The sequence below is a fragment of the Manis javanica genome, chromosome 12 (genome assembly GCF_040802235.1).
Source record: "Manis javanica isolate MJ-LG chromosome 12, MJ_LKY, whole genome shotgun sequence".
In the NCBI taxonomy this organism is placed as follows: Eukaryota; Metazoa; Chordata; class Mammalia; order Pholidota; family Manidae; genus Manis; species Manis javanica.
In genome coordinates this window covers 24,781,642-24,807,122 of record NC_133167.1, presented here as the reverse complement: position 1 = coordinate 24,807,122, position 25,481 = coordinate 24,781,642, and the positions used below count along the sequence as shown (strand labels likewise).

The following is a 25,481-nucleotide window of genomic DNA, read 5'->3' as shown; positions in this document are numbered from 1 at the left end:
TCTTCTGGGCTTGGGGACGTAATTAGTTCGGCCTCAGGAGCAGACAGTGGCACACTGGGTAATTTGAGAGGAGATTAAAGCAGGGCTGATATATAGAAGCTTGGACAGGATGTAGGGAAACAGCAGGAGTCCGTGCAGCACCGCAGGGATAGAGCCCAGGCGGATGCCAGCTCTGGGCCTGAGCAGGCAAAGGGCGGGAGTGGCTGCAGAGACCCCGCGGGAAGAGGGACCACCTGGGTCACAGCTCCCATCAGCCCTCGGTTACAGGGCCGGCCCCGGGCAAACCTCTGGAAGGGAGGAGCCTGGGAAAGAAGTCATTGTCCTTCTGCCTCCCAGTCTCCTGTGCGAGCCTCCTTTTGTCAAATCTGGTCAGGAGACAGAGGCAGGGGAGCCCTTGGTAGCATCTCTACCAATCAATCTTCTAGGTCGAGGAGGTAGTGATGGAGAGTGGATGGAGTTAGGGGTTGATGGCAAATAAAATGATGTTCTTCCCGAGAGGGGAACTTTATTTTTGAATCTAGCTCACATGCTTCTTAATGAAAACTCAGCAACTCACCCAATTCTGAAACTCAGCCTTTTTATTAAAATGATTACAAATGAAAAGTTAGATGATAAAATACAATAAAAGAACAGGCATAATGCATCATCCAGGGGATAATAAGACTAATCTGTACAAAACATGTATAACTATAAAACTACACACATAACAGATGTACACACATATGTTATATATAATATATGTACAGTATTATATATAAATGTATGTGTATATGATATGTAAATTTTATACGAACTATACTATATATAGTGAATATATGGATACACTTTATATATATATAAAATAGTAGATATTTGGTTCATGCTGATAAAGTCCAAGGTCTAAACAAATGTTCTCCAAAGAAACAATACAAACATCTAAGTGTTCAGTTTGATGTCTTTTCACAAGTGAATACACCAAAGTAATCAGCATGCAGATAGAACACTGTAAGCCCTCTGGCCTGGTACATCATGTAACACATAAATAACATTTGTTAATGAATATTTGTACCAGCATTTATTTACTCATTCTCCTTGGCAGACTTTCAGAATATTCTCTAGTTTTTTAATACAGCAAACTTGCTGCTATAAACACTCTCGTACAAGTCTCCCTGTGTAAGGGGCAAGAGTTTCTCTGAGCAACAATCTCCCTTGGGAATGGAATTTCTGGATCATAGGGTAAAGACACTTTGAAATTGACTAGATATCACCATATTGTACTCTGAACGTTTAACAGCAGTGTATGTTTCCATTTAGTCTCATCTCAGCCACACTTCCTATCTTCAGGCTTCTATATCCTCACAAATCAGGTGGTGTGAAGGAATTTCCCACTGTGGTTTAAGTCTACATTTTCCTGATTATTAATGAAGTGGTATCTCTCTCTTTGGTCTCTCTTTAGGTTTTCCATTTGGTGAAATTTCCTTCCATACCCTTTGCACATTTGAGCTGTTTGTCTTTTTCCTGCTGATTTATAAGTCTTCTTTATTAGTGAGAAGAATCATACTTTGTAAGCTAAATACCTTGCAGTCATCTTTTAGATTTTGTAGACTTCACTTTGTTTTTTATAGAAGTTTTAAATTTGAATATAGCCCAGTTATTCAATATTCTTTTTAAGTAGTTTAGGATGTTATCTTCTTTAAAAATCTTTTCATGCCCTCAGTCACAAATATTTTTTTCTGTTTCTTCTGTTTTGCTTTTCATATGTCTTCAGTCCAGCTATAGTTAGCTTTTAAAATAAAAATACAGTAGTTTGAAATAGGAATTTTTTTTCCCACATAAATAACTAAAGTTTCCCTCACCATTTCTTAAATAGTTATTTTTCTGAAGATTTATAACTTTATTGTGTATCCAATTTCCATATGTGAGGGTATGATTTGGGGTTCTGAATCTGCTATAGCACTCTGTTTACATGACTTTGTACCAATAGCCTGTTGTCTTATTTTTTAATTTTTGTTATTTCGTAATAATACATTTTATAAAAAGGTTTTCTTTATTTATTGAGAAAATCATGTGGGTATGTTCTCTATAGTCTTTTTAGCTGGTGAATTATTTTAATACATTTTCTAATAATAAACTGTCCTTACATTTTGGGAAAAAGTCAGTTTGTACATTGCTAAATACAGTTTGTGAATATTTTATTTATTATTTTTACATCAATGCTTACAAATGAGAGTGGCTTCTGATTTTCCTTTCCTATATCTGTATTTGTCTTGCTTCAGTAGAGAGTTTCTGCTAGCCTCATGAAAAGAATGTTTCTTTTATTTCCTTTTTGGATTACTTGGTATAAACTGGAGATACCTGTCTCCCTAATGTTTAATGGAATTTGGCTGTAAACCTGGGCTTGATGTATTTTAAAAATGAATTTTATTTACCACATTCAATTTTTACAGGTTGTGGGTTTAATTAAGTTTTCATTTCATTTCATTTCATTTATTTGGTTGAATAAATACATATTTATTCAAACTTCTAATCATATTGTTCATAGTGTTTTCCTTTTATCTGAAACTATCACTATATCTAATTATGTCTGTTTTCAGTTATAACACTTTGTTCTTAACGTCTGTATTTCTTAAGCTTTGTCAAAGAAATAATGTTTGGTTCTGTTAATTCTGTCTACCTTAGTCTGATATTTTATTAGTATGTGCTCCTATTTTGTTTCTTTTTTCCCTACTATTTGGGACTTTGTTTTTGTTTTTTTTTAACCTGTTGCAGTATATGCTCATCTCATTATTTTTCAGTATTTCCTTTATCCTGATATAAGTGTTTAAAGCTCTAAGTATACCTCTAGTTATACTCCAGCTTTATCTCAACAAGTTTTCATATGAAGAATCATTATCATTCATGTAATATTTTAAAAATTCTCATTATGGCTTTACATTTGACTCATGAGTTATTCTAAGTGTGTTTCTAAGTATACTAACTGATGAGAGCTTTTCAGTTTCTTTTTCTATTGATTTCGACTGGGACTCCACTGTGGTTAAAGTACCAGGCTTATGTGAGATGTTGAGTCTTCAGTTTCTTTTGAAACTTGATTTGTAAACATTCCAAGGTACAAGAAAATAGTACAAAGTATATTATTTAAGTCTCCTATATTCTTACTAATCTTTGTATTCTTGATCTATTATTTGTTGAAAAATATGTGTTAAAAATACCACTATTGTTATTTATTTGTCAATTTTCCCCATACACAACTCTCAGGTTTTGCTTTAAGCATTTAAAAGCTTTGGTATTAGGTATATACATGTTTGGAATCAGTATAGCTTCCTAAATATTTTTTCATTTAGCAATATGTTGATCATCTTTATAGCTAATAATTTTTTACCTCGAAGTCTACGTTTATTATTGCTGACCCAACTTTTAGTTAGGTTTGCATATCTGTACCCATTCTTTCCCTTCCCAACTTTCTGTGCCCTTATATGTTAGCATTTTCTTTTGTAAATAACATGTGATTAAACGTTGCTTTTTAAATCAAATGTGACCATTTTTGTCTTTTATGAATATACTCAGTATTTATATATTTTAGATTTACATCGGCCATTTTATTTTGTGTTTTTTATTTACTCTTTTTATATGTTTCTTTTTTCTCTTCTTCGTATTAATTGATTACTAAATTTTCTCAAGACTCCATTTTCTTTCTACTGGAAGGAAACTTTGTTTCTACTATATGGTTATCACTGAAAGTGTAACATTTATATTTAACTACTGCAACTCAAAATTAAATAAAATCCCAACAATCCTTTTGAACAGCACAAGAACATTGAATCCTTCAGCTCCATTCCCTCGCTCTTGTAATGTATATTGTTGTATGAGTCCATGGAATCATTACCACAATCAAAATAACCAACATGTCCATCACTCCCCAAAAGTAATTTCCCCCTTCCCCCACCCTCCTCTTTCTCCATCCTCAGGAAACTGCTAATCTGCTTTTTGTCACTGTAAATTAGTTTGTAATTTCCTAGAATTTTATATAAATGAAAATAAACTCTTTTTTGGTCTTTTTCACTCAATATAATTATTGAAAAGATTGATAGTTTTCTCCTTTTTATTGCTGAGTACTAGTCTGTTGCTTAGATACACCATGGTTTGTTCATCTGTTCACCTGTTGATGGGCATTTGTGTTGTTTTAAATCTGGGGCCATTCCATTCTTATTAATTTATTCTCTATTCCATGATTATAAGAAATAACCAAAGTGTTTTTCTAGTAAAATTATGGTTTTATCTTCTTGCATTTAAATGTTAATCTATCTTGATTCTATTTGGTGAATAAAATATGGTAATTTAAGATAGGCTAAATGAAGTTTTTCTAAGTCAATTATGCCAGTGTTATTTATTGATTAATATATCCTTTGCACTATTTTATGTATGACCTTTTTTATATACTAAGTTCTTATAAAGATTTGAATCTTTTGTAGTTCCACATTTCATATCACTGAACTCTTGTCTATTCTTAAGTCAGCACTACAGTGGCTAAATATTATTGTTCTAAAACACTGATGAATATCTGGCAGTTTACACTCTTCACACTTTCTTTTAAATTTTTCTTGATTATTCTCAAATTTTTATTCATTCATCCAGTTAAATTTCAGAACAGTCTTCTTGATTTATGAAAGATTAATCTCTGAAATTTTGGTTGGAATTTGTGGATTTATAATAAGGAATACGTATTGGGTCTTTGTCCCCATTTCTGGCATTGAGCTCCTAAAACCCCTAGATTTCCTAAATTACAAGAGCAACAAAGGTGTCTTTTGTTATGTTAAAGAGGTGACTTTCATACTGTGCCTGAGGTTAAGGACTGGTTGCCAGGGAAACCAACTAGGTGATGGGAAGGTTGGATTTTCAGCCCACCCCTCTGACCTCTGGGGAAGGGAGAGGGGCTAGAGGTTGACTCAAGTCACCAATGGCCAATGATTAATCAATCATGTCTCTGCAATGAAACCTCCACAAAAAAACAAAAAAGGAGAGGGTTCTGAGAGCTTCCAGGTTGGTGAACACGTGGAGATGCATCATTTATTAAGTATAATGGGATTGGTGTATTGGAATAATGAGGGACTGGCTAATAAGAAGAAAAGACAACTCAGGAGTATAGGAATGGCAGGGCATGAGAGCTCTGCTCCCTTGCCGCATACCTTGCCTATGTTTCTCCTCTGTCTGGCTGTTCCTGAGTTACATCCTTTTATAATAGAACAATAATCCAGTGAGTAAATGGGTTTCCTGAGTTCTGTGAGCCCCTATAGCAAATTAATTGATTCCAAAGAGAGGTTCATGGGCACACCTGATTTATATAGCCTGTCAGTCAAGTGACAACCTGGACTTGAGAGTGGTGTCTGCAGGTCAGCAGAGACTGTGGGACCACCAAACTGTAAAGGGTCAGACAGAAACCCAAGTGACAACCTGGGCTTACGGCTGGTGTATAAATTGGGAGGGGGGAGTCTTATAGGACTGAATCCTTAACCTGTGGAATCTGTGGTAGATAGGCATCAGAATTGGGTTGAGACACCCAACTGGTGTCCAGGAGAATTGTTGGTGGTGTGGGAAACTACCTCCTTTTCCCACACACGTATGGAAATTGGGTGCAGAATACAAAAGAGAATTACATCAAATGTATGGATTGTTTTGGGAGAATGGACATCTTTATAATGTTAAGAATTTACCCTAATGAGTATAGTTTGTTTCTCTGTTTATTTAAAAAAAAAGTTCTGCAGAATTGTTTGTGGTGGTCCCCAGGTGCCCCTAACTTCCATTGTTACCGCTCTGTTTAGTGTGGGGGTTGATTGTGCACTTGTTCCTAGTGGACCCTGATAATGATTATTCTTTGTAAGTGTTTGCAACCAAAATATAAAGCAATGATCGAATCTGTGTTGAGTGTTAGATATTCCCTCCCTATCGCTGATACCAATTGATGTTAAATTACATTTCTTTCCACAACTTTTTGGAATAGATGTTACTCTTCAGCTTATTAAATCAAATGTTACTTAAATTTGAACATATTAATAAATAATACTGTCAATTTTATTCCTCATTGTTTTACCCCCCAACCCACAGAATTTTACCTATTTCTTCTTATTTTGAATAGGCTCTTATTTTCTTTCCATTTTCAAAATGTTTATTGCTTGTATGTACAAAAACCTTTGATTTCTCCAACTTTATCTTGAATCCATTTCTGAAATGTATTCCTTTATTCAAATAAATGGAGATAGGCAATAAGCAAATAAATAAAATATAACTTCAAGTCATGCCACATGCTATGAATCAAATTAGAGCAGGGTGATGGGTAACAGGAGAGAAAGGCTTTTCCACACAGTAGCTGGGGAAGACTTCTGAGGCAATGACATGAGAACAGAGCCCAGATAGTCTAGGCCATGGGAATAGAAATTTCCTCATAGAGAAAAGCTCAGAAGCAGGCACAGGTTGGATGTATTCAAAGGTAGTAAGAAGGCCAGTGTGGCTGGAGTCCAGCTACCAGATATATCAGGATGGGTCCATTCGAGAAACCACACAGTAATAGGGCAAGGGTAATATGGGGATTGAAGTATAATAGGATTGGTGTATTGGAATACTGAGGGACTGGCTAATAAGAAGAAAAGACAACTCTGAGGAGTATAGGAATAGCAGATAGAATGGGGCAACCACCCACCAACATTAGGGCTCAGATAGAACATCCAAGGAAGACCCCTCCTTCCCCAGGATTGAGATTCTAACGCTGTTGGAGAGGGAGGTCATGTCCCACTCCATAGCAGAGAAGTCTCGGTGATGCTGCACCATGGGAACTTCCAGGAAGTCTGCCCTCTGGAATTTGTCCGAAAATCTACTCTTTTAAGGTGCTCGGGGAAGCTGTTCCTGGGGAGGTGTCTTAGTAGAGGCACTTTGCTGCATCACTTCCAGGGCAGCTTTTGGCTACTGGGTGCTGTGGCCACCGTGCACGGGAGGAGCTGGGGCACAGGAAAAGCTGTGAGTGCTGCAGGAGCCGCTGGGAGACACACCCGTGCTGCAGAGCCTGCGCGCTGGGGAGCCACTGGCACCGCAGGAGCTCAGCACTAGACAAGCCCTGGGCACCGCTGCGGCAGCCTTGTGCGGAGCAGCCGCACACAGCGCAGCGACCCGAGCAGCTACACCGGAACCAGGAAACAAAACCTCTTCCATTCCCTCTACTGACACAGCTTAACGTTAATGGAAAAACTAACTTAAAGGACCCAGATCAATTTTCACAGACAAGCAAAAAAAGAAGATGAATTTGGAGCTGAGAAGCAATAAACGAGTGACCAGCAGTGATAGATACAAGCAGATCATGTTGGCCACTGTGAGACACTTGCACTTTATTCTAAGGATGATTTAAAAAATCCCCTGGAAGGGTTTAGGCAGAGGAGGGGGGAAATGAGAAGCAATCAGACTAGTAGAAAGTAATTACAGTAAGCCTGTGAGGGATGTTGGTGTCTGAGGAGCTGATGGGAGTGGTTGGAAAGACAATCTATGGGACTTTCTGATGGATTGAAATTTTAGCTCCCTAGAAAAGAGGGAATCTCTAGCATCACATAAATGGGAACTTAGCTGATGGTAGAAAGTTCTTTATAGGACTGATAGTGCAGTTAAATAATTAGTATTCTAGTACCTTATGTGATTAATTTTTAACTTATATTTAGTTTGCTACTTGTCAATTAAAATATTCAAGAATATTAGACTACAAGGTAGCACTGACATTCAAAATCACTGTACATAGGCAATTGCCCCTCAGCAGGCCGGATAATGCTTCTAATTAGAGTAGAAATTAGCCAGTGTAATGTGTGCTTTGATAAGTGAATAGAAAGGCTATGAAAATGACTCACAGAGCACCAGACCTGGTGTAGGTTTATACATTTGAACTTTTTACTGAAACCCACAGTAACAAATACATTTTACTCATGACTCATGTCAAATATGTAAAGTGGAACAAGTTTCACCAACCATATAAATCCTTATTCTGTTTTTTGCATTTCAGTAGCTTTTATTCTAGTTAACATTTTAATAGTAGTCTTATCCTTTTGAATTATTTTCTTGTATCAATAATGAGTCATAAACTTCAATTCAAAAAAATATGGGTCTGGGAAGTCTAGAAAAACCTCTCCTCACTTCTCAGTGGCGGAATTTTCTGCTAAAGCTCTTCATGTGTGGGTACCACCTTTTGGTACTTGATGATAGCAGGGGACGCAAGTTTTCCTCTTATATCATCTAGCTCAGGAAGAAATTGTGCTTAGAGGTTAAGTTTGGATTTTAGATTTAAGACTCCCCTCTTGAATCCCAGAGGTCTAAGTTTATAATTTGTTATTTGTTGCCTGTTATTGTCACTGGGCCATATGTTACTAAAGACGAGCAAGTTAAACTTACTTCCATATCCCCTAAGAGATCTAAGATGATATACTGATCAATTGCTTAAAACTATTTCATACAACAATTAAATTGAACACCAAATAATGAATATCTCATGTGTTTTTAGGTCGAGTAGTATAATTCCAGAACCTTGAGATTTTTTAAGATTAGTTTTGCATCGTACATGAGTATGTTAGAATTCCAAAATGATTTTCCTCATAGTATAACTCTTGCTAGTTTGGCACTTTGCAGTTTCCTTGTTCTTTTACATACTAATATATTAATTGAGGTTAAAATAGCCCAATGATGTACACAAATATCATTCCTATTTCTATCACAGTAAAAGTCAAACTTGATAGCTCAGTATAAAAGAAACATTGTACCTGAACCTCCTCCATTTGTATAAATTCCCATCATTGTTCACCACCCGAACTAGTCACCAACTATACCAGCTAATTATCATTCTCCCCCACCCACCCAAAACTAATGATTTTTTTAAAGCCTCTGTACCTTTGTAGGCACTGTTCCCTCTGACTGAAATGCCTGTCTACCCTCCTGCCCCATCAGCATTGCCTGCCCACTTCCTATCTTTCCTTCAAAACTGTCTCTAATGTCTCTACTTCCAGGAAGTCTCTAGCAAAAGTGGAATGAGTGAGACTATTTAGAAGGCTTTTAGAATAAACTAGACAAGAGATAAGTGAATGAATAACTGGCCTACAGAAAAACAGAGTATAAGGCATATTGGGCTACCCCCCAAAATATCTGGCTGTCAGTATAACCATCTTCTTTCTGCTATTGGAAACAGGGCCTCGCTTGTGATACCTCCATGCCAAAGGTCCCGCTATGCCACCTACTTTGATGTTGCTGTGCTTCGCTGCCTACTCCAGCCCCATTGGTCTGAGGAAGGCACTCAGTGGTCTCTGATGTATTATCTGCAAAGGCTGCGACACATGTTGGAAGAGAAGCCAGAAAGGCCCCCAGAGGCAGATATCCCTCTCCTGCCCAGACCCAGGAGTAGCTCTATGGTGGCAGCAGCCCCCTCCCTAGTGAACACCCACAAAACCCAAGTAAGAGAACCTCAAGCCATTGTCGTTTAAATCAACAAATTTAGCTTTAACTGATACTCTTTTTCTTCTGAGCATGCAGCTCTTACTTGTTCCAGGGCTGCTATTGGTGGTGGGATGCTGGTATCCTTTCCCTTCTTTTACCACTAGACAATTTGCTGCTCCTTAGTGTTTAATTTACCATTCAAAGAAGTGTTATCTAAATGCCTCCTGACCATACTAATTTAGAGTAAGCCTCTGTTGATCCAGAATAATAGAAAACTGGGTATTCTGCCTAACTGAAGTACTAGTTAATAGAGAGTCCTGACATGTAATCTGTCAATTACCAATATCACAAAATGTGTGACACTAGCATTTTACTGAGTGATTTTTCTTTTGAAAAGCTCAAAATTTTCTAGTGCCTCAATGTCATCATTAGGAATATTGTCTTTTGATATATAGGCTTCCTATTTATTACAGATGTCTAGAAGAATAAACTGATTGTATGATGTTAGCATCTCCATCTCCTGAATATCACTTTTTGATAAATGAAATGTCCTAATAGCAGGTTGAATCCTTGTTCTTCTACTTTTTCTCATCAACACTATGTGTCAAATATGTAGAGAAAAAATGTGATTTACAGCACGTTCCAGTTCTCTGGTTTACTTAAATATGAATTGACTATTTCTGAAAAAAATCCACATATTGTGAAAATAAACATGAGCAATATTTGAGTGAAAAGGAAATACACTCTTTCAGTAGTAGATAATTCTGCCCAAAGTGAATATCTCCTTTGGTGAATCATTAAATGAAAACAAAATTTTTTTGTTATAAAAATAGAAAAAGAAATTCCATTCCTATTTTCTCAGTTTTCCTCTATCTAGAATTTTATGGTCTCACTGTTGAAAACTCCAAAGAGAAGTTAAAACTAATGTGAAATATATAACCTTAGTAGCAGGATTTGAATTCTAGATGTCTGGACATAAAATTTAAATACTTCATTGATATCCAGCCAAGAGTCTTATCCCTGTTAAAAATATGACATCTTAATAAGAAAAGTTTTTGGATATAAAGCCCTAAGCCCTTGATCATTAAGTCTACCTCTATTCTCTATTGAGGATCTCACCATGAAGTGTAATGAAGAGGAAAAATCACTTAGTCCTGAGGCCTTTTCCAAAGTTTCATTGACTAATCTACGTAGGTCTGCAGTTCCAGATCTTTCTTCAGACCTTGGCATGAACATTTTTAAGAAGGTGAGTAGAACCACTTATGGTATTTGATATTCTCAGTAATTGAAAAGAAAATTTAGTGGACACAAGGTGCTTCTGATCATGCTGCAGAATGGGGTGGCTTGGGGGACCTTGGGTCAAGAGGTCAGCTACAAGTTATAACACTAGCTTGCAGCATGGCCTCATGCAAGTCCTTCTGTGCATGACTGGGTTTCCCATTGTTGCTCTGGGAGGCGAGGGTTCCCTCCCCCGGGGGCAAGTTCCCTATGAATTCAGTGAGACCGAATTAAGGTAAAGGCAAGAAGTTGGGCATTTAAAAGGGGATTTATTTTCATGGCTGTAAGTCTCAGTCTTTTCTCACTCCGCACTCTCCCTGGCTGCTCTCCAAGCGCCCTGCTCGTGCACTCGGGCTTAATTCTGCAGGAGGACTAGAGCTCCCCAGCTCTCTCCCAGCTCTCTCCCAGCTCTCTCCCAGCTCTCCCCAGTCACGCTCTACTTCCCCACCCCTAGCACCAGGAGGAACTCTGTGGGCAGGTCTCTGGTAACTGGAAGACACCTGACCAATTACGTAACGGGACCCCGGAGAGGAGAGAATGGATGTTTCCTACCCATCCTTCCCTTCTGCCAGTACTTCCCTGACTGACCAGCCAATCTGTCCCCAGTAAACATTCTGTAGATGTGCAAACAGGCTCTTATACAATGCGTGCTGTTAAGGCTAGGCAGGAATCCTGGTCAGAAGTCTCTGTTTTCCCTGTACCTATCCATATGTTATGTGGGGTTGTTACAAAGCTCAGTCCTGATGGGTGTGTAAAGTGTTTTCAGTAGTGTGGTGTTGGAGGTAGTTGTGAAAGCAGTGAAAGTAACTTGTATTTGTATGGTTCATCTTTTTTTTAATCAAGTACTTTATATAAATAGTTCCCCTTTAATCCAATGATGAGACCTTTACTCTCCACATTTTGCACCGAAGAAGCTGAGTCATATTGTACTTCCCAGAGTGATGGGATCATCATGGAACATCTATTCTTGGAGTCATCTCTGTTTTAAACACAGCAAACACACCAAGCTCTGCTAATAAAGTAGCAAGTCCCTTCTAACAGACCACTAGATTTACTACATTCACAACTTCTCCTTGTAAGTTACAGTGTAGATTTCCATTCAACAAATGCCATTGAGTGTCCACAGAGAACTAGGACTCTAGGAGAAATTAAAGGTAGAGTCTTTAGGGCAAGAGTTAAAAGCATACACTTGAGAGTCAGTTGGTCAGGGCTCAAATTCCAATTCTGCCACTTTCAACCTGTGTGATACTGGCCGAACAATACTATGTATTCATTTCTTCATCTGTAAATTGGGTACATTATATACTTACCTCAAAATGTTATGAGGATTAAGTGAAATAATACATGTAAAGTCCTTACTGTGCCTGGCACTTGGTATATACTCAGTAAATGTTAATTATTCGGAAGGAAGGAAAAATAAAAGAAGAAAGAAACAGAGACTTAGCAACTTTAGGTAGTTTTTGAAAGGTTGAGTCCAAACTCAAAACAAATTCTTCAAGATAAATAGTTAATGCTCTAATGAATCCATTACTCCACCTCTCTTTTTTTTAATAAGTATCTGGAACTAATCAAATATAAAGTAATATATGTGTGGTGGCTTCATTTTCTATTCTTCAAAAAGGTTAGCTTAATTATGTTGAAGGACACAGAATATATTATTAACTTACTTATGAGCTAAGCAAGCAGTTATGTTTATCTTCATGGATAAGGCAATAACTTGCAGTGGCCCTACTTCTAAAAATGGTAATCATTGTGGGAGTAAAAAAGAGGTTTTCAGTACTTAATTGGTTTGGGGTAAAGCCTGAGTCGTACCCCAGAATCTCTGCAGGGGCTTTTAAGTTTTCAAGTACTCAGACTTACCCCAAACCAATTAAGTCAGAATTGTTGAAGGTTAGGCCTAGACATTGGTATATTTTAAGAACTTCTCCAGCAATTCTAACTTCTTATTTACACAGGATCTTGAAGTTGTCTGATAGGAATAATGGTTTGTACTGATGTGTGTTCTGTATCTTCTTTGACTCTCCTTGGTAATATTGGCACACATTTGAAATTGTCAAGCTAGAACAAATAATCTCAGCTTCAAAAAATGGGACAGAAAGTACTGGCAATTCCAAGTGGTGACTCAAGGATCTTACACCCTAACTGAGTAGTTCTCAAATTTTAGCATACATCAGAATCACGTATTGGGCACACATTGCTGGACCTCATTTTCTGGGGTTGAACCTGAGAATCTGTATTTCTAACAGTTTCTCAGCTGATGCTGATGCTTCCGGTCCAGGGACCACACTTTGAAACTCTAACCCAACCAAACAGAAAGACCCAGGGAATATGTTACTTTCTGCTTCATTTTTTCTACTCTTTTAGTACATGATGGAGATTTCGCTCATCTCTGTTGGATGATATTCAGTGGCTCTCTGAGTCCCTTCTTCTGAAACATTTCCTGTCTTTTGCTGCAGATCATGGGGCCCTTGGGAAAGCAGACGTAAGCTCTCCTTTGCCCTGTGCCTAACCCTTCACCTCTCATCCTTGTAGTTCAAGAGCCGCAAAGAAGACCGAGAGAGGAAAGGCTCCATCCCGTTCCACCACACAGGGAAGAGGAGGCCACGAAGAATGGGAGTGCCGTTCCTGCTCCACGAGGACCACCTGGATGTGTCCCCAACCCGAAGCACGTTCTCCTTTGGAAGTTTCTCAGGGCTTGGAGAAGACAGGCGAGGCATCGAGAAAGGAGGCTGGCAAACCACCATTCTAGGTGACCACAAGGACCTTCCAAAGTAGGGCAGAGCTTGAGTGACCTGTTTTGAAATCTGGATCTAGGGCCCCAGGCAGATCTGGATCTTCCTTGAACAATTTATTCAAGAAATGTGGGCTCAAAGGTAGTACCAAATTCCCAGTACTAAAATAGTGCTGGGTCTTCATAACCAAAGAAATGCAGATAACTAAATTACTTCTGCAAGAATCCTGTATAATTAGACAAGTAATGACCCTATTTCATAGATACTCTAGATGTGGAAACATGACCTTAGAGGGTCCTGTGAATTAACTTGTGCTGTGACTTTAAAGACAGCTTTTTATTTAACTTGGATGTTTAAAAAGGAAGATGTGAAGAAAAGAAAAAGAAGTTGGGGGTTTTGTATTTTTTTTTCTGTATGGCATAAGCAGGCCAGCTTAAAATCAGGAGCTGACAGCTGGCTGGGGCTCTACAGATGCTGTCTGACATTTGGCTTAGATTGGGGCTGCCCTTATTGCCGGCAGCTTCATCCATCATCTTAACCCTGAGTATTCCCAAGGAAAGTGCAGTTCCTGCTCTTTGGCTGCGCCTCCCACATTTCCCAAGATCCCCTCACCCTCACTGCTGTTCTTGGGAAAGGCAAAATCTCAGCAGAGACTCTTTCAGATTTTCAAACCCTCTTGTGGTGCTCTTGTCCCCCTCAGGGAAGTTCACCCGGCGGGGCAGCTCGGATGCGGCCACTGAGATGGAGAGCCTGAGCGCCAGGCACTCCCACTCCCATCACACCCTGGTGAGCGACCTGCCGGACCACTCCGACAGCCACGGAGAGAACACCGTCAAGGAAGGTGGGTCGGAGGCGGCCCCTGCAGGCGGGAGTTCAGGTTCCTTTTCCTGTTTCCTGTTTTTACTCCATGTTCCATTTTCATTGTGGTGTGGCTCCTTGTGCTTCTTAGACACTGGCATTTGTGTATTACATTGCATGGTGGTATACTTATGAGCCATTCTTAGGATTTCCTTAGTAGCAGAGCTATTTGACGGCATGCTTTGGACACCACAGCTTTCCGAGGGAAAGCATGGACAAGATACTCATGTTTGTTTTGAAAGGTCTTAGACTGACAGTTCCAGAAGCAACTTTGGAGGACAGCAGCATTCAGTGCCCCGTTCCTCACTTCAGTGACCCTCTGAAGGGCTTGCCCACCTTCAGCAGAAGGAAAGTCACTGCCTTGCAAGGCAGCCGATTTCTTTTCCAGGCAGCTGCTATGTCAGATATGTGCCTTATGTGTAGTGAATATGTGTCTCTGGGTGGAATCCAAGACAAGTTTTGATTCTGTGCTCTTAACCTAGGAGCATAAATTTAATCCCGCTTTTCTCTAGACTGCATTTGAAGTATTTGATGACATCTATTCATTACCAGCACGCATTTATGTTTCATTACTCTTAAGCAATGGAGAAAAGAATCCTTCCTGTTGCTCGAATATACTAGATAAAGCCAAATATTTTAACAGCTACAAACTTGTGGGGAAAATGCTTCAGCGAAACTAGTTTATTTCAATAGGGCCTGTCATTAACAGTGGATAAAATTCACCTGTTCAATGAAGGTTAAATTCTAGGCTGGCCCTTAAGGATGCCATTTGGAATTTACATTGGCTATAACATACCTTTGTTATCAGATGTTATATGGCCTTGACACCTGTGGTAGGTTCATGGGAGCTGAAACTAGCTTTGAGACTATAAGTCAAATATCTGCCAAAACTACAACTGTGATTGTGGTCATGCTCATATAACTGTTTAACATTTGTCTCAGGTTCATATGGGGGAAACTAACACATTGCTTTCCTTTTATTAGTGCGATCCCAGATCTCCACCATCACAGTGGCAACCTTCAATACCACACTGGCATCATTCAATGTAGGCTATGCAGATTTTTTCAGTGAGCATATGAGGAAGCTCTGCAACCAGGTGCCTATCCCAGAGATGCCCCATGAACCCCTGGCATGTGCGAACCTGCCTCGAAGCCTCACAGACTCCTGCATAAACTACAGCTATTTGGAGGATACAGAACATATTGATGGGACCAATAACTTTGTGCACAAGAATGGCATGCTTGATCTTTCTGTAAGGAGCAAGGATTTTTCTTTTTGAACCTTGAAAGATAGTGGCTCTTTGGCTCAGTTTTTATCATGCTGGGTAAGATGGGCATAAAGATTCTTAGAAATGTTAAACCATAAGATGAAAAAGCTACCCATATAAAAAAGTTCACGCATGTGTCAGCCATCATAGACATGACTTTTTTTTTCAAGTATTACGTTAGAGTCAATCTGATCTCAGAATGTACTTACAATCCAAAAACATTAGTGAATCCTGCATACTTACACATAAATATACATAAATGTGTGTCTTTGTTCTAAATCCCTTTTTTCTAGAATGAAAGAGTGAAAAATTCTGTTTATCTCCTTTTAAATATAAGCAACATGACTACAAACCCCCAGTGTAGCAGGGAAAAATGAATAGAACTCCATTAAAAGATTCAAACTTGCATTCTCAAGAGTGCCTGTCTTGAGTCTAGTTATTAGCAAATGAAAGGGTTGTTATGTTTTGCAATTATATTTCACAAAATTTTTTATTTCACATTAGAGAACCTGGCTCAGCAAATAATTTAAAGCATTAAAATGGACAAAAGGACATAATTTAAACATGCAAATATTTTTCATTTAAAAGTGAAGTGTAAATAATGATACAATTGTGAGGGTACAAATGTACCTCTATTATGTGTATAAGGAAGTTATTGTTCTTTTTCCATTATTGGTAGAAAGTGAAAGGCAAAAGAGTAAAACATTTTGATTTAAAAAGTCAGTTGAATAAGTTTCCATTAGGGCAAAAAATTAGTCTCCCATTAATTCACTATGCTACAGTATCCCCATGAACTGTCTGTATTATGGCAAGTTTGGAATATTTAAGTGAGATAATGCACACATACATTTTTCATTCTTTGTGTGACTTATACCCTACATCAAGCACGTACATGAAATCTGAATGCAATTTAGATAAGAACATCTGAAAATTCCTGAGTTATTTATTCTGAAGTTTATAGAACAGCCTAAAGGAAATGGTTTAAAACAAAGAATAACCAAATCTATATGGGAAGAGGTGGTTCAGGTAACTTCATCACCCTGTTTATCTGTCTTCCTCCAGGTGGTTCTGAAAGCTGTTTATCTTGTCCTTAACCATGACATCAGTTCTCGTATCTGTGACGTGGCACTAAACATCGTTGAGTGCTTGCTTCAACTCGGTGTGGTGCCTTGTGTAGAAAAGAACAGAAAGAAGAGTGAAACCAAGGAAAATGAGACTATGGAAAAAAGAGCAAGTGAGGGAACTTTCCAGTTCAAAGGAGTATCTGGAAGTTCCACCTGTGGATTTGGGGGCCCTTCAGCTAGCGGAGCTGCGGACGGTGGAGAAGAAGGAGGAGGTGGAGATGGAGGAGGTGGAGGAGGAGGTGGAGGAGGCCCTTATGAGAAGAATGAGAAGACTCAAGAAAAGGTACGACTGAAGCACCTTCTGTGTCCTCATGACATGTTGCCCCTGCTTTCTTTCCAGTGCTGGCTGGTCAGCAATCCATTGACTCAGGTTAGCAGCTAGTCACTAGAGCGAGAAACTAGTGGGTTGTGAAATCTCTTCATTAGGTTCTCACCAGGCATTAGTAGAAAGAGTTAAATGAAACTGTACTCTAAATTCAAAATCCAAGGCCACCCAAGCAGTATTAGAGCCAGTTCCCTGGTCACGTTATTTCTGTAGAAGAGCATCTTAGATACACTACAGTGCCGTAATTCTCAGTCTGCCACCAAGAATAGACTCTTTCTCAAAGATTTTCAGGGTTTGAACTAACTGAGCAGTGTTTTAGTCTTCTCAGACCACCATACCAAATTGTATGGATTGGGTGGCTTAAACCACAGAAACGTAGTTCTCACAGTACCAGAGGCTGGGAAGTCCAGGATCAAGGGGCCAGCATAGTAGGTTTTATTATGAAGCTTCTTCTCTTGGCTTATAAGCTTCCATTTTACTATGCGCTTCACATGACCTTTCTTTTTGCACGTACAGAGAGAGCCAGCAAGTTCTCTGGTGTCTCTTCTGATAAGGACCCCACCCTCATGACATCATTGAACCCTAATTACTTCCTGAAGGCTACATCTCCAGTGCCGTTCCACTGGGGCCTAGGATTTCAACATCTGAATTAGGGGGAGACACAAACATTCCATCTAAATAACAAATGTAATTTCTCCTCAAGATGAAGTCCTTTCTCTTGATTTAAGGAACACATTTTTGGGCAGCCAACTTCAGTCACAGTTAAGGAGAAAGAAAGGGAAGAATTTTGTTTGGGTAGCTGATTAGCTTCTTGGTGTTGGTTGGAGACTAGCCTTGGCCCTCTCATGTCTCAAGGTGTCACATCCCAGTGTCTTCAGCTTTCTTAATATTGATTATTTATGAACTTAATTCCCTTTGCCGTGGCAATACCTGAGTTATGACCTCTGTATTTAACACTGAAAATTAGTTTTTTCTTTTAATTTGGGTTTTAAATATGAATGATCACAGCTTAAATTCACATAACTGACACTGATAACAGGTAACAGTTCAGGGTTTTAGGTGGAAAATGCTGTTAAGAAATCAAAATCAATAAGAAATTTGAGTCTCTAGTAGGTGACAATCTACACATCAGGTCAAGTGTTTACAAGTGTGAGATGACACTGTGCAGAGTTCCACCATTTGTGTATTACCTAAACTATAAGTTGTCCATCTTTTTTTTATGAGGGTATCCGGTATTCACACCTGCATAGTGTTGCAGTGCTCCTTCCTCTGTCACAATTTCTTTTCCATCTCTTTAAAGTCCTCTCCAATTCATGGATAAATGTGCATTTATTATCTATGTTTCTTCATCTCATTGTCTACTCCTATCTTCCCAATTTACCTGGACTCTGATTTAAATATTCCTGCCTTCATATTCTTGGGTTCCTGAACCTTTTCTTTAGGATTTTCTTCTTGTGCCCTAATCATGTATGTATTGTTTTCCAACTCTAAGAGTATCTTCTGGTACTTACGATGCCCAACTTCTTACTTCCTCATACATGACTGAGGGCAACCCAAGGATCCTCAGATCTCACTTTAGGTGAAAGTTATCGAAATGATGGTACATAGCACAAGGGGGATTTGATCTTGGATCCTAAGACCTAAGAGATCGTTCAGTCAAGAGTTGTGTAGAAATTAGCAAACTAACACAAGTTATGAGGACCAAATTTATAAACACAGCAAATGGCAAGACTCTGATGAAATTTTCATTTTTTAACCTATGCTGGCCACTCAAAGAGATACTAGGTGGTACTACGTCCATTATGATATTCAAGGGAAAACAGAAAGAGAAAAATTTAAGAGAGTTGTGAAGTTTTGATAAGTTTTTATCAGTAAAGGTTAGATATTTCAACTAAATTGATGAAAGCTTTGGTATATATCCTAAAGATCTCATGAGATTCATTATTAATGTTATGTTTTTGTTTTTGTTTCTGGTTCTAAAATTTCACCCAATTAGTATTTTCATCTAATTGCTTATTTTAGGCCTGTAAGTCTCTTGCTTATTTAAAATCTAGGTATTATACTAGATCCTTGATAATATAAATGCTATTTTGACCAAAGTTATCATGTTTTATTAATATGGGATTTTTTTGAAGTCAGATTAATCTGTAAAGCAGCCACCAAGATATACATGTTTTGTAGATTAGTTTTATGAAATAATATTCTTTGTAATACAAGAAAATTTACAAAGTTAAATCTAACTGTAGGTCAAGTACACTGTGTTTGTGATTCTCACAGGTCTGTTCTGCCCCCAAACCCTTTTATTTTCAGCCCAAGAGTTTATCTAAGTTTACAACTTAGTAATACCAGAAGCATGGGGAATTGATTAATTCAGAAAGGAAGACCTAATTCCTATTTCCACATTTGCCGCTAACTGGTACTGAGAGCTGGAAATGTTATTTAATATCTGTCCTGATTCCTGCCTATAGCTTGATAAACCTTTCTGAATGTCCCCTGTGAGAGGAACCTAAATCCCAAAGATATCTGAAGTCCTAAAGAAATGCAAACCTAAACAGATACTTACAAAGAACTTTTAGAGCTAGGGAATTTTTTTAAAGGAACATACGGTAATTTTAAAAATGAATGTAAACCTATCTTGCTAATCAGCCCTTACTCAGGGTGAATATTTCCAAGGCACTACTGAAGCTTCCCGAAGTAATTACACTCCCACACCAGGATGTGCATCACTCCTTAGCACCAGCTGCCTTACACTTCTTTGGAAATAGTTCATGGAAGTTCATTCTTCTGGAAGATAAGTTCCCCACTGACAAGGATTAAATGGAACAAAAGGAAGGATGGTAACAGTTCTCCATAATTCACCTCAGGAGGACTTCCTGTTTAACCTCAAGGGAGAATGAGGTTGAATGTTTACTAATTTCTTTATATTCTCACCCTACTTACACATGAGTATTACAATATAGTGAAAGTATAAAATTAGAAAAATCCTTTGAAAATGTCAGAAATTGCCATGCCTTTTCACAGTTCCAGACTTTGATCAGTTTTAGAAATTTGGCAAAATTCTTGCTTGGTGGTACCATCCAAAGCCTGCTGATGAAGACAGTTTCTAGGAAAACCTATTCACCTTCATCACTGATAATCTGCACTGACTCCTTTAAGCATGTTGTTCTGATAGTCTATCAAGGATATGGAAGCATGTCTTCTAATAAGGAGGTCTATATTAATATCCTTTAGCACTAGAGGGTATTTAAAATGCATAGACATTTTTCTTTTTAATTACATTCTAGGTTTATGAAAGTTAGAGTGTTTGTTGAACCCTTGACAATGTTTCCTAAATTGTAGGTGCTAACTGTAAAGCATATAAACTTGGTTTAATCATGAAATAGGATCTTAGTAGCAAAAGGACCTCAGTGACTAAGTAAACAGATTTCTCTTCTTTCTTGTGCATGGGTACTAGGATGAAAGTACCCCTGTAAGCAACCATAGGCTTGCTCTGACCATGCTCATCAAAATAGTGAAATCTTTGGGATGTGCCTATGGTTGCGGAGAGGGACACCGAGGGCTCTCTGGAGATCGTCTGAGACACCAGGTATTCCGAGAGAATGTAAGAGAATTAAAGTAGATTCCATTTCCTCTCCCTCTTCCTTTCCTCCAATTTAGGAATGAGTCCTTTGACAATGAGGGTCAATGTTCCCTGAAAAATGTTGTATTTCATAGGGGCAATTAATGCTGTCTTGGAGTGGGAGGTTTCCCACAAGATATCTCAAGACATCTAAAACCCAGGCTTAGGAAAGCTTAACAGGGAAAACACTTCTGCCTCCTGCCTAGGGCAGGCCAACTGCCGGTTGGTGAAAGGGTGTCTAATTGGAAGGTGTGAATTATAGTTTTAAAGAACTCTGTAAAGATGAATACATTTAGCAAGCTTCTGATGGTCTGTGACTAATGAGTTTTTAATCACCTGCCTGGGTATTATAGAGGCATATTTTATACTAAAGAAAGGGGTCAACGTGTAGGACTTAGTTTGTTATTCTTACAGAGATATGGAAAATGGCCCTTATTGAGACAAAACAGGACTATAAAAGTAGCCAGTCATGTTCTGGCTGCTTTGTTTGAAAATGACCTTGACTTCTGAATTTTTGAAATCCTGTCCCTTTGAACTGTGTGAAACTTGAAACTCTGCACTTGAGCTTGCAAAGCCTAATTCTGTCATGGAATATGGTCTGATTCTAGCTCATTTCCATTTCCCTGGGCTGATGGCTACTTTACCCTTCACACTTGAGCAATAACCTACCTCCACTTCAAATCCGAGATGGAACACTTGCCTCATACATACATTTGAATTGCAATCATAAGATAATATTCTCCTAAGAAGAAGAGTTTGATGCAAATTTGAGTCCAGGAAAGCCTTTGGCATATCTTGGCAGAGTTTTAGGATCATGTCAAAATCGAATGCCAGCCCATTTTTCCCTGGTATTAGTTTTTGTCATGAAATGTTCACACAGTGTGAGCATGCTGGGTTTCTTTCTTAGCCTGTCATCCACCTATCTGTCCATCAATCTATCTTTCTGTCTTTTATATTGTATTATGTTGTATTTCTTAGTTTATTATATCTATATGGGGGGCTATATTCACAGTAATTAACTTTTAAACTCTGAAACTTGAAAACTTTGACCAAGATCTAGATTTTGAGGCCAAAAATAAAAAAGTCAAAATAGTAATTAATAAGGCAATAGAAAGCTAACGTTGTCCCCATCTTTGCACATGTGTATGTGATGATTGATCTTTGGTTTTTAATACTGTCACAGTGTGAATAAATGTCTTCAATTCAATGCCTGTAATATCACTCCTCATGCAGAAGACCATTTCCATGAAATGAAATACTAAAATACAGTAAGAAGTGTCTTGCTTTATTTGGAGATATAAACTGGCTCTGACACCAGAACCTATCTTTCTAGACTTGGAGAGAATAGGACTCCTTGGATCAGAAGCCACTTGAGAGGCCATTGAGACTGCCTAGTTCCCTAAGCTTTCTTCTGCAAGAGTACCGAACATCGCCTGCTAGGATGTCCAGACAGTTTTCTACCTGGCTTTTTAGCATTGTTGGCTTACATGACAACTCTTCAATTATCTTGTAACCCAGTTTAATAGTCATTATAGGGATTATATTTGCTTGTCTGTGCTTAGTAAACACACTATCCAAGAGATACAAATCTGATACATTTTCCCTGGGCATGCTTAATTCAAGAAGCTAGGCATTTACAGATTTCTGAAGTATTAGATTTTTCATAAGTTACTAAACTTTTAAAATGTTGAGAATATTCTGTACTTCTGCCAGATCAGTGCTAGCAATTCTAGCATGTGTCTTAGATTAATCTAATCATTAGCTGATGTTCCTAAATTGTTATAAGGAAATTCATTCAAACAGTTTTATCTTTCTTGGAGAACTTTAGAATATTCTGGATGAAAATTCTTAAGGTTGGATATTCTGATTCTTGCTTAAATCCCCCCTTGAACTCATTCAGACATTCTAATAGCTTCTAAAGAGATTTAAAACTATGCCTTTTGGGTATATTTTATAGAGAAGATAGAATATTAAGATAGCTATACTTTAGGGCTCTCCAACCCAGGATTTTAAAGTGCTTTGTAAATATTGCAATGAAGAGCTTCACAAATTCATTATGGAATGATAATTGAATACATCTTCACACAGGATGTATTTTATCTAAGGGCATTGCAAGCTTCATTGTACAGTAAGCAGCAATTATTTTGTAGGTTCTAAACCTGGATTGCCAATCCTATCACCTACCTAAATTCTACACTTTGAGCTTTTTCCATTGAGATCTTAAAATCTTGATCTTGGTGAAAATACAAAACTCCTTTGGGCACTAGCATTAGGCCTAAGCTTTGGGTTTTTCCTGGAGCCCTTCTCAAAGTAAAGTCTTCATGCTGCTGAGCCTCTCTCTGTCGACTCCTTAGTCAGAGGGTCAGACAGCACCAGCCACCATGAATGGATGGACACCTTTGCCTTCTGAAGGCTTCTGTCTTGGACTACTGGTATCCCTAGCTTAAGCTGGTACCTGTGACTTTTTCACTTTTCTTCCTTCATTGCAGGCCCAGAACTGCCTTACTAAGCTATACAAGCTAGATAAGATGCAGTTCCGACAAACCATGAGGGACTATGTGAACAAGGATTCTCTCAATAATGTAGTGGACTTCTTGCATGCTTTGCTAGGATTTTGTATGGAGCCGGTCACTGACAGTAAGTAAAGCGGCCTCAGGTTCTAGGAGAAATCACTCTGAGTGAAGCAGGTAGCCTTTCAGAGGCACACTTACATGTGTGGGGATAGAATTTAGAGGAAAAGATTCATGTGTATGTGTGTGCATGTGTGCGCACATGTGTGTGTAATAAACAAAAAGCTTCAATAAACAAAATCATCTTTGATGACACATTTTGGAGGCTTTCTGAGAACCACTTAAATCCGTAAATGGAAATTCCGTTCAGCTGTGGTGTCATCCTCACCACCAGCCTCGTGTTCTATCCTACCACTCACGGCACTCCTCTCTCTCGTGACGTTCTGTTCTAAGACAATTGAGGCAGAGATCAAGGAGCAAGGGAATATATTCATTCATTCAACAAGTATGAAATGAATAACTATTATGTGCCAGGCACAGTGCTTGGAGAGTGTTTTCACAAAATAAGACAGGAAAGAAAAAATATATATAAAAATAGTAGCAACACAATATTGATATGTACATGTACACATACATGTACACTGATTAAAAAACAAACAAGCAAATGGATCCATAGATGGGCCCACAAGCAATTTTATAGCTTAATGACTTAAAGAAAACTCCAGTATAGAGACCTGGGTTATAGGGGAGACTAGCGAAATCCAAATGCATCCATAATAAACTCAACATCTTCAGTACCACTCGAATGCAAAAACACTAGTGAAATGAAAGTGATGCATGAAGCCTGAATTGAGTAAAATGTACATTTAAGTGGGGCCTGGGAAGAAATAACTTTTAGTATAGACTTTATTGTTTATACATGTGTTGTTTAGTTTATAATGAAGATACATTTGATAGGTAATCAACATGTAGTTGATTAATTTATAATGAAGATACATTTGATAGATTTAGAAGCAGTTTTCCTGTGGGTATCCCAGGCTTTATTGTTTATCACATTAAATGAAAATATTGTTCCATTATAGAACCCTTGAGGTAATATTTGTTATCAAAGTTATAAATTAAAACATTACATATTAAAAAACTGTGAATTAAGAATTGTAGTTGAGATAGTGTAGGAGAATTTTTTTAAATTGAAGTATAGCTGATATGCAATAGTATATTGGTTTCAAGTATATAATACAGTGATTCAACAGTTACATGCATTATTAATTTCTCATCCCAACTAGTGCAGTTACTATCTGTCAACATAGAAAGATGTTACAGAACCAAATTCTTGATTATGAACTACTATTTTTCTTTTTGAAGTTCCTTGAGACAGAAATTATGAGCAGACTAAAATATTTCTTTCTGTGGTGTAAAATCTAGAGATAAACTCCTTCCAATTGCCATAGACAGTGAGTGGTTGGTAATAAAGTGTGTTCCTGTAAAGCAATGAATTCCTTCTGGGATCCTTGAGAAATGAAATGGCTCACAGTGAATCAGTCAGACAGACACACAGGTCCCTGTCTGATTATGCTATGGTCCACAATTGGCTCATAAGCCATGAGGGTTCTTCTGGGAAGGCCACAGAAATAATGTGTGCCCTACAAAAGGTCCATAGAAATGTGAAAAACTGGCATAAAATGCCAAGGAGGGTGACAGACTCACTTCACTGGCATTTCATCTTTGAATGATTTAGAAGAGATGGCTTCTAGGGAGGTTATAATTTTCCCTCTCTGTTTGCCCAAAAAGTCTCTGGAAGCAAGAAGTTTCTGGAAGTCCTATGCAATTATTGGCAAGACCCAGTCTCTGTTTTGTTTCCAGTGCTGATGTGAATGAATCCTCCTGCAGGGGCCCTCCCCTCCTCTCACCTGGTCAGCCCCATCTCACTCCACTTCTGATAGACCAAATAATTTCCTCACCACCAGAAAGGTTGAATCAAATAAATTCTTCCTCTAATGAGGGACCATTTGGTAGATTATTATTATTTTTTTAAGTGATCACCTATTTAAAAACTACTCTAGGTCTGAAGTCTTTCTTAGAGTCAATAGTTGATTCTCTTCTTTGCTAAGATTTAGCAATTGAAACATTCCACACAATGATGGAATATGTCAAAGTAAAGACTCTGAAGGAGTTGGAGCTGTTTATCTCCAAGTCTGTATAGAGATTATTAAACTAGGGATACATTCAATCCTCTGTTTCGGTGTTTTGTGTAGCCCTTCACTAATTCCTGGATGAGAAGTACTTTATTACCTCTTTAACCTGTGCAGCTTAATGGAAACATTTTCTTTACTTGGTGCCT

At 38.2% G+C, this 25,481-nt stretch overlaps 1 protein-coding gene across 18 annotated transcripts in view; it reads left to right on the top strand.

Moving 5' to 3' along the window:
- Window positions 1–25,481, top strand: part of UNC80 (unc-80 homolog, NALCN channel complex subunit) — a 211,550-nt gene that overhangs the window by 29,002 nt on the left and 157,067 nt on the right. For 11 of the 18 annotated variants that reach the window (XM_073218173.1, XM_073218176.1, XM_073218180.1 and 8 more), the window contains exons 8-15: window positions 9,182–9,443; window positions 10,538–10,672; window positions 13,237–13,453; window positions 14,137–14,313; window positions 15,279–15,547; window positions 16,625–16,969; window positions 20,466–20,612; window positions 23,120–23,267. In XM_073218173.1, the coding sequence (XP_073074274.1) occupies window positions 9,182–9,443; window positions 10,538–10,672; window positions 13,237–13,453; window positions 14,137–14,313; window positions 15,279–15,547; window positions 16,625–16,969; window positions 20,466–20,612; window positions 23,120–23,267 (1,700 nt within the window). The remainder of the gene's footprint in view (window positions 1–9,181; window positions 9,444–10,537; window positions 10,673–13,236; window positions 13,454–14,136; window positions 14,314–15,278; window positions 15,548–16,624; window positions 16,970–20,465; window positions 20,613–23,119; window positions 23,268–25,481) is intronic. The other 7 variants (XM_073218177.1, XM_073218182.1, XM_036990759.2 and 4 more) reach the window with 3 other exon arrangements.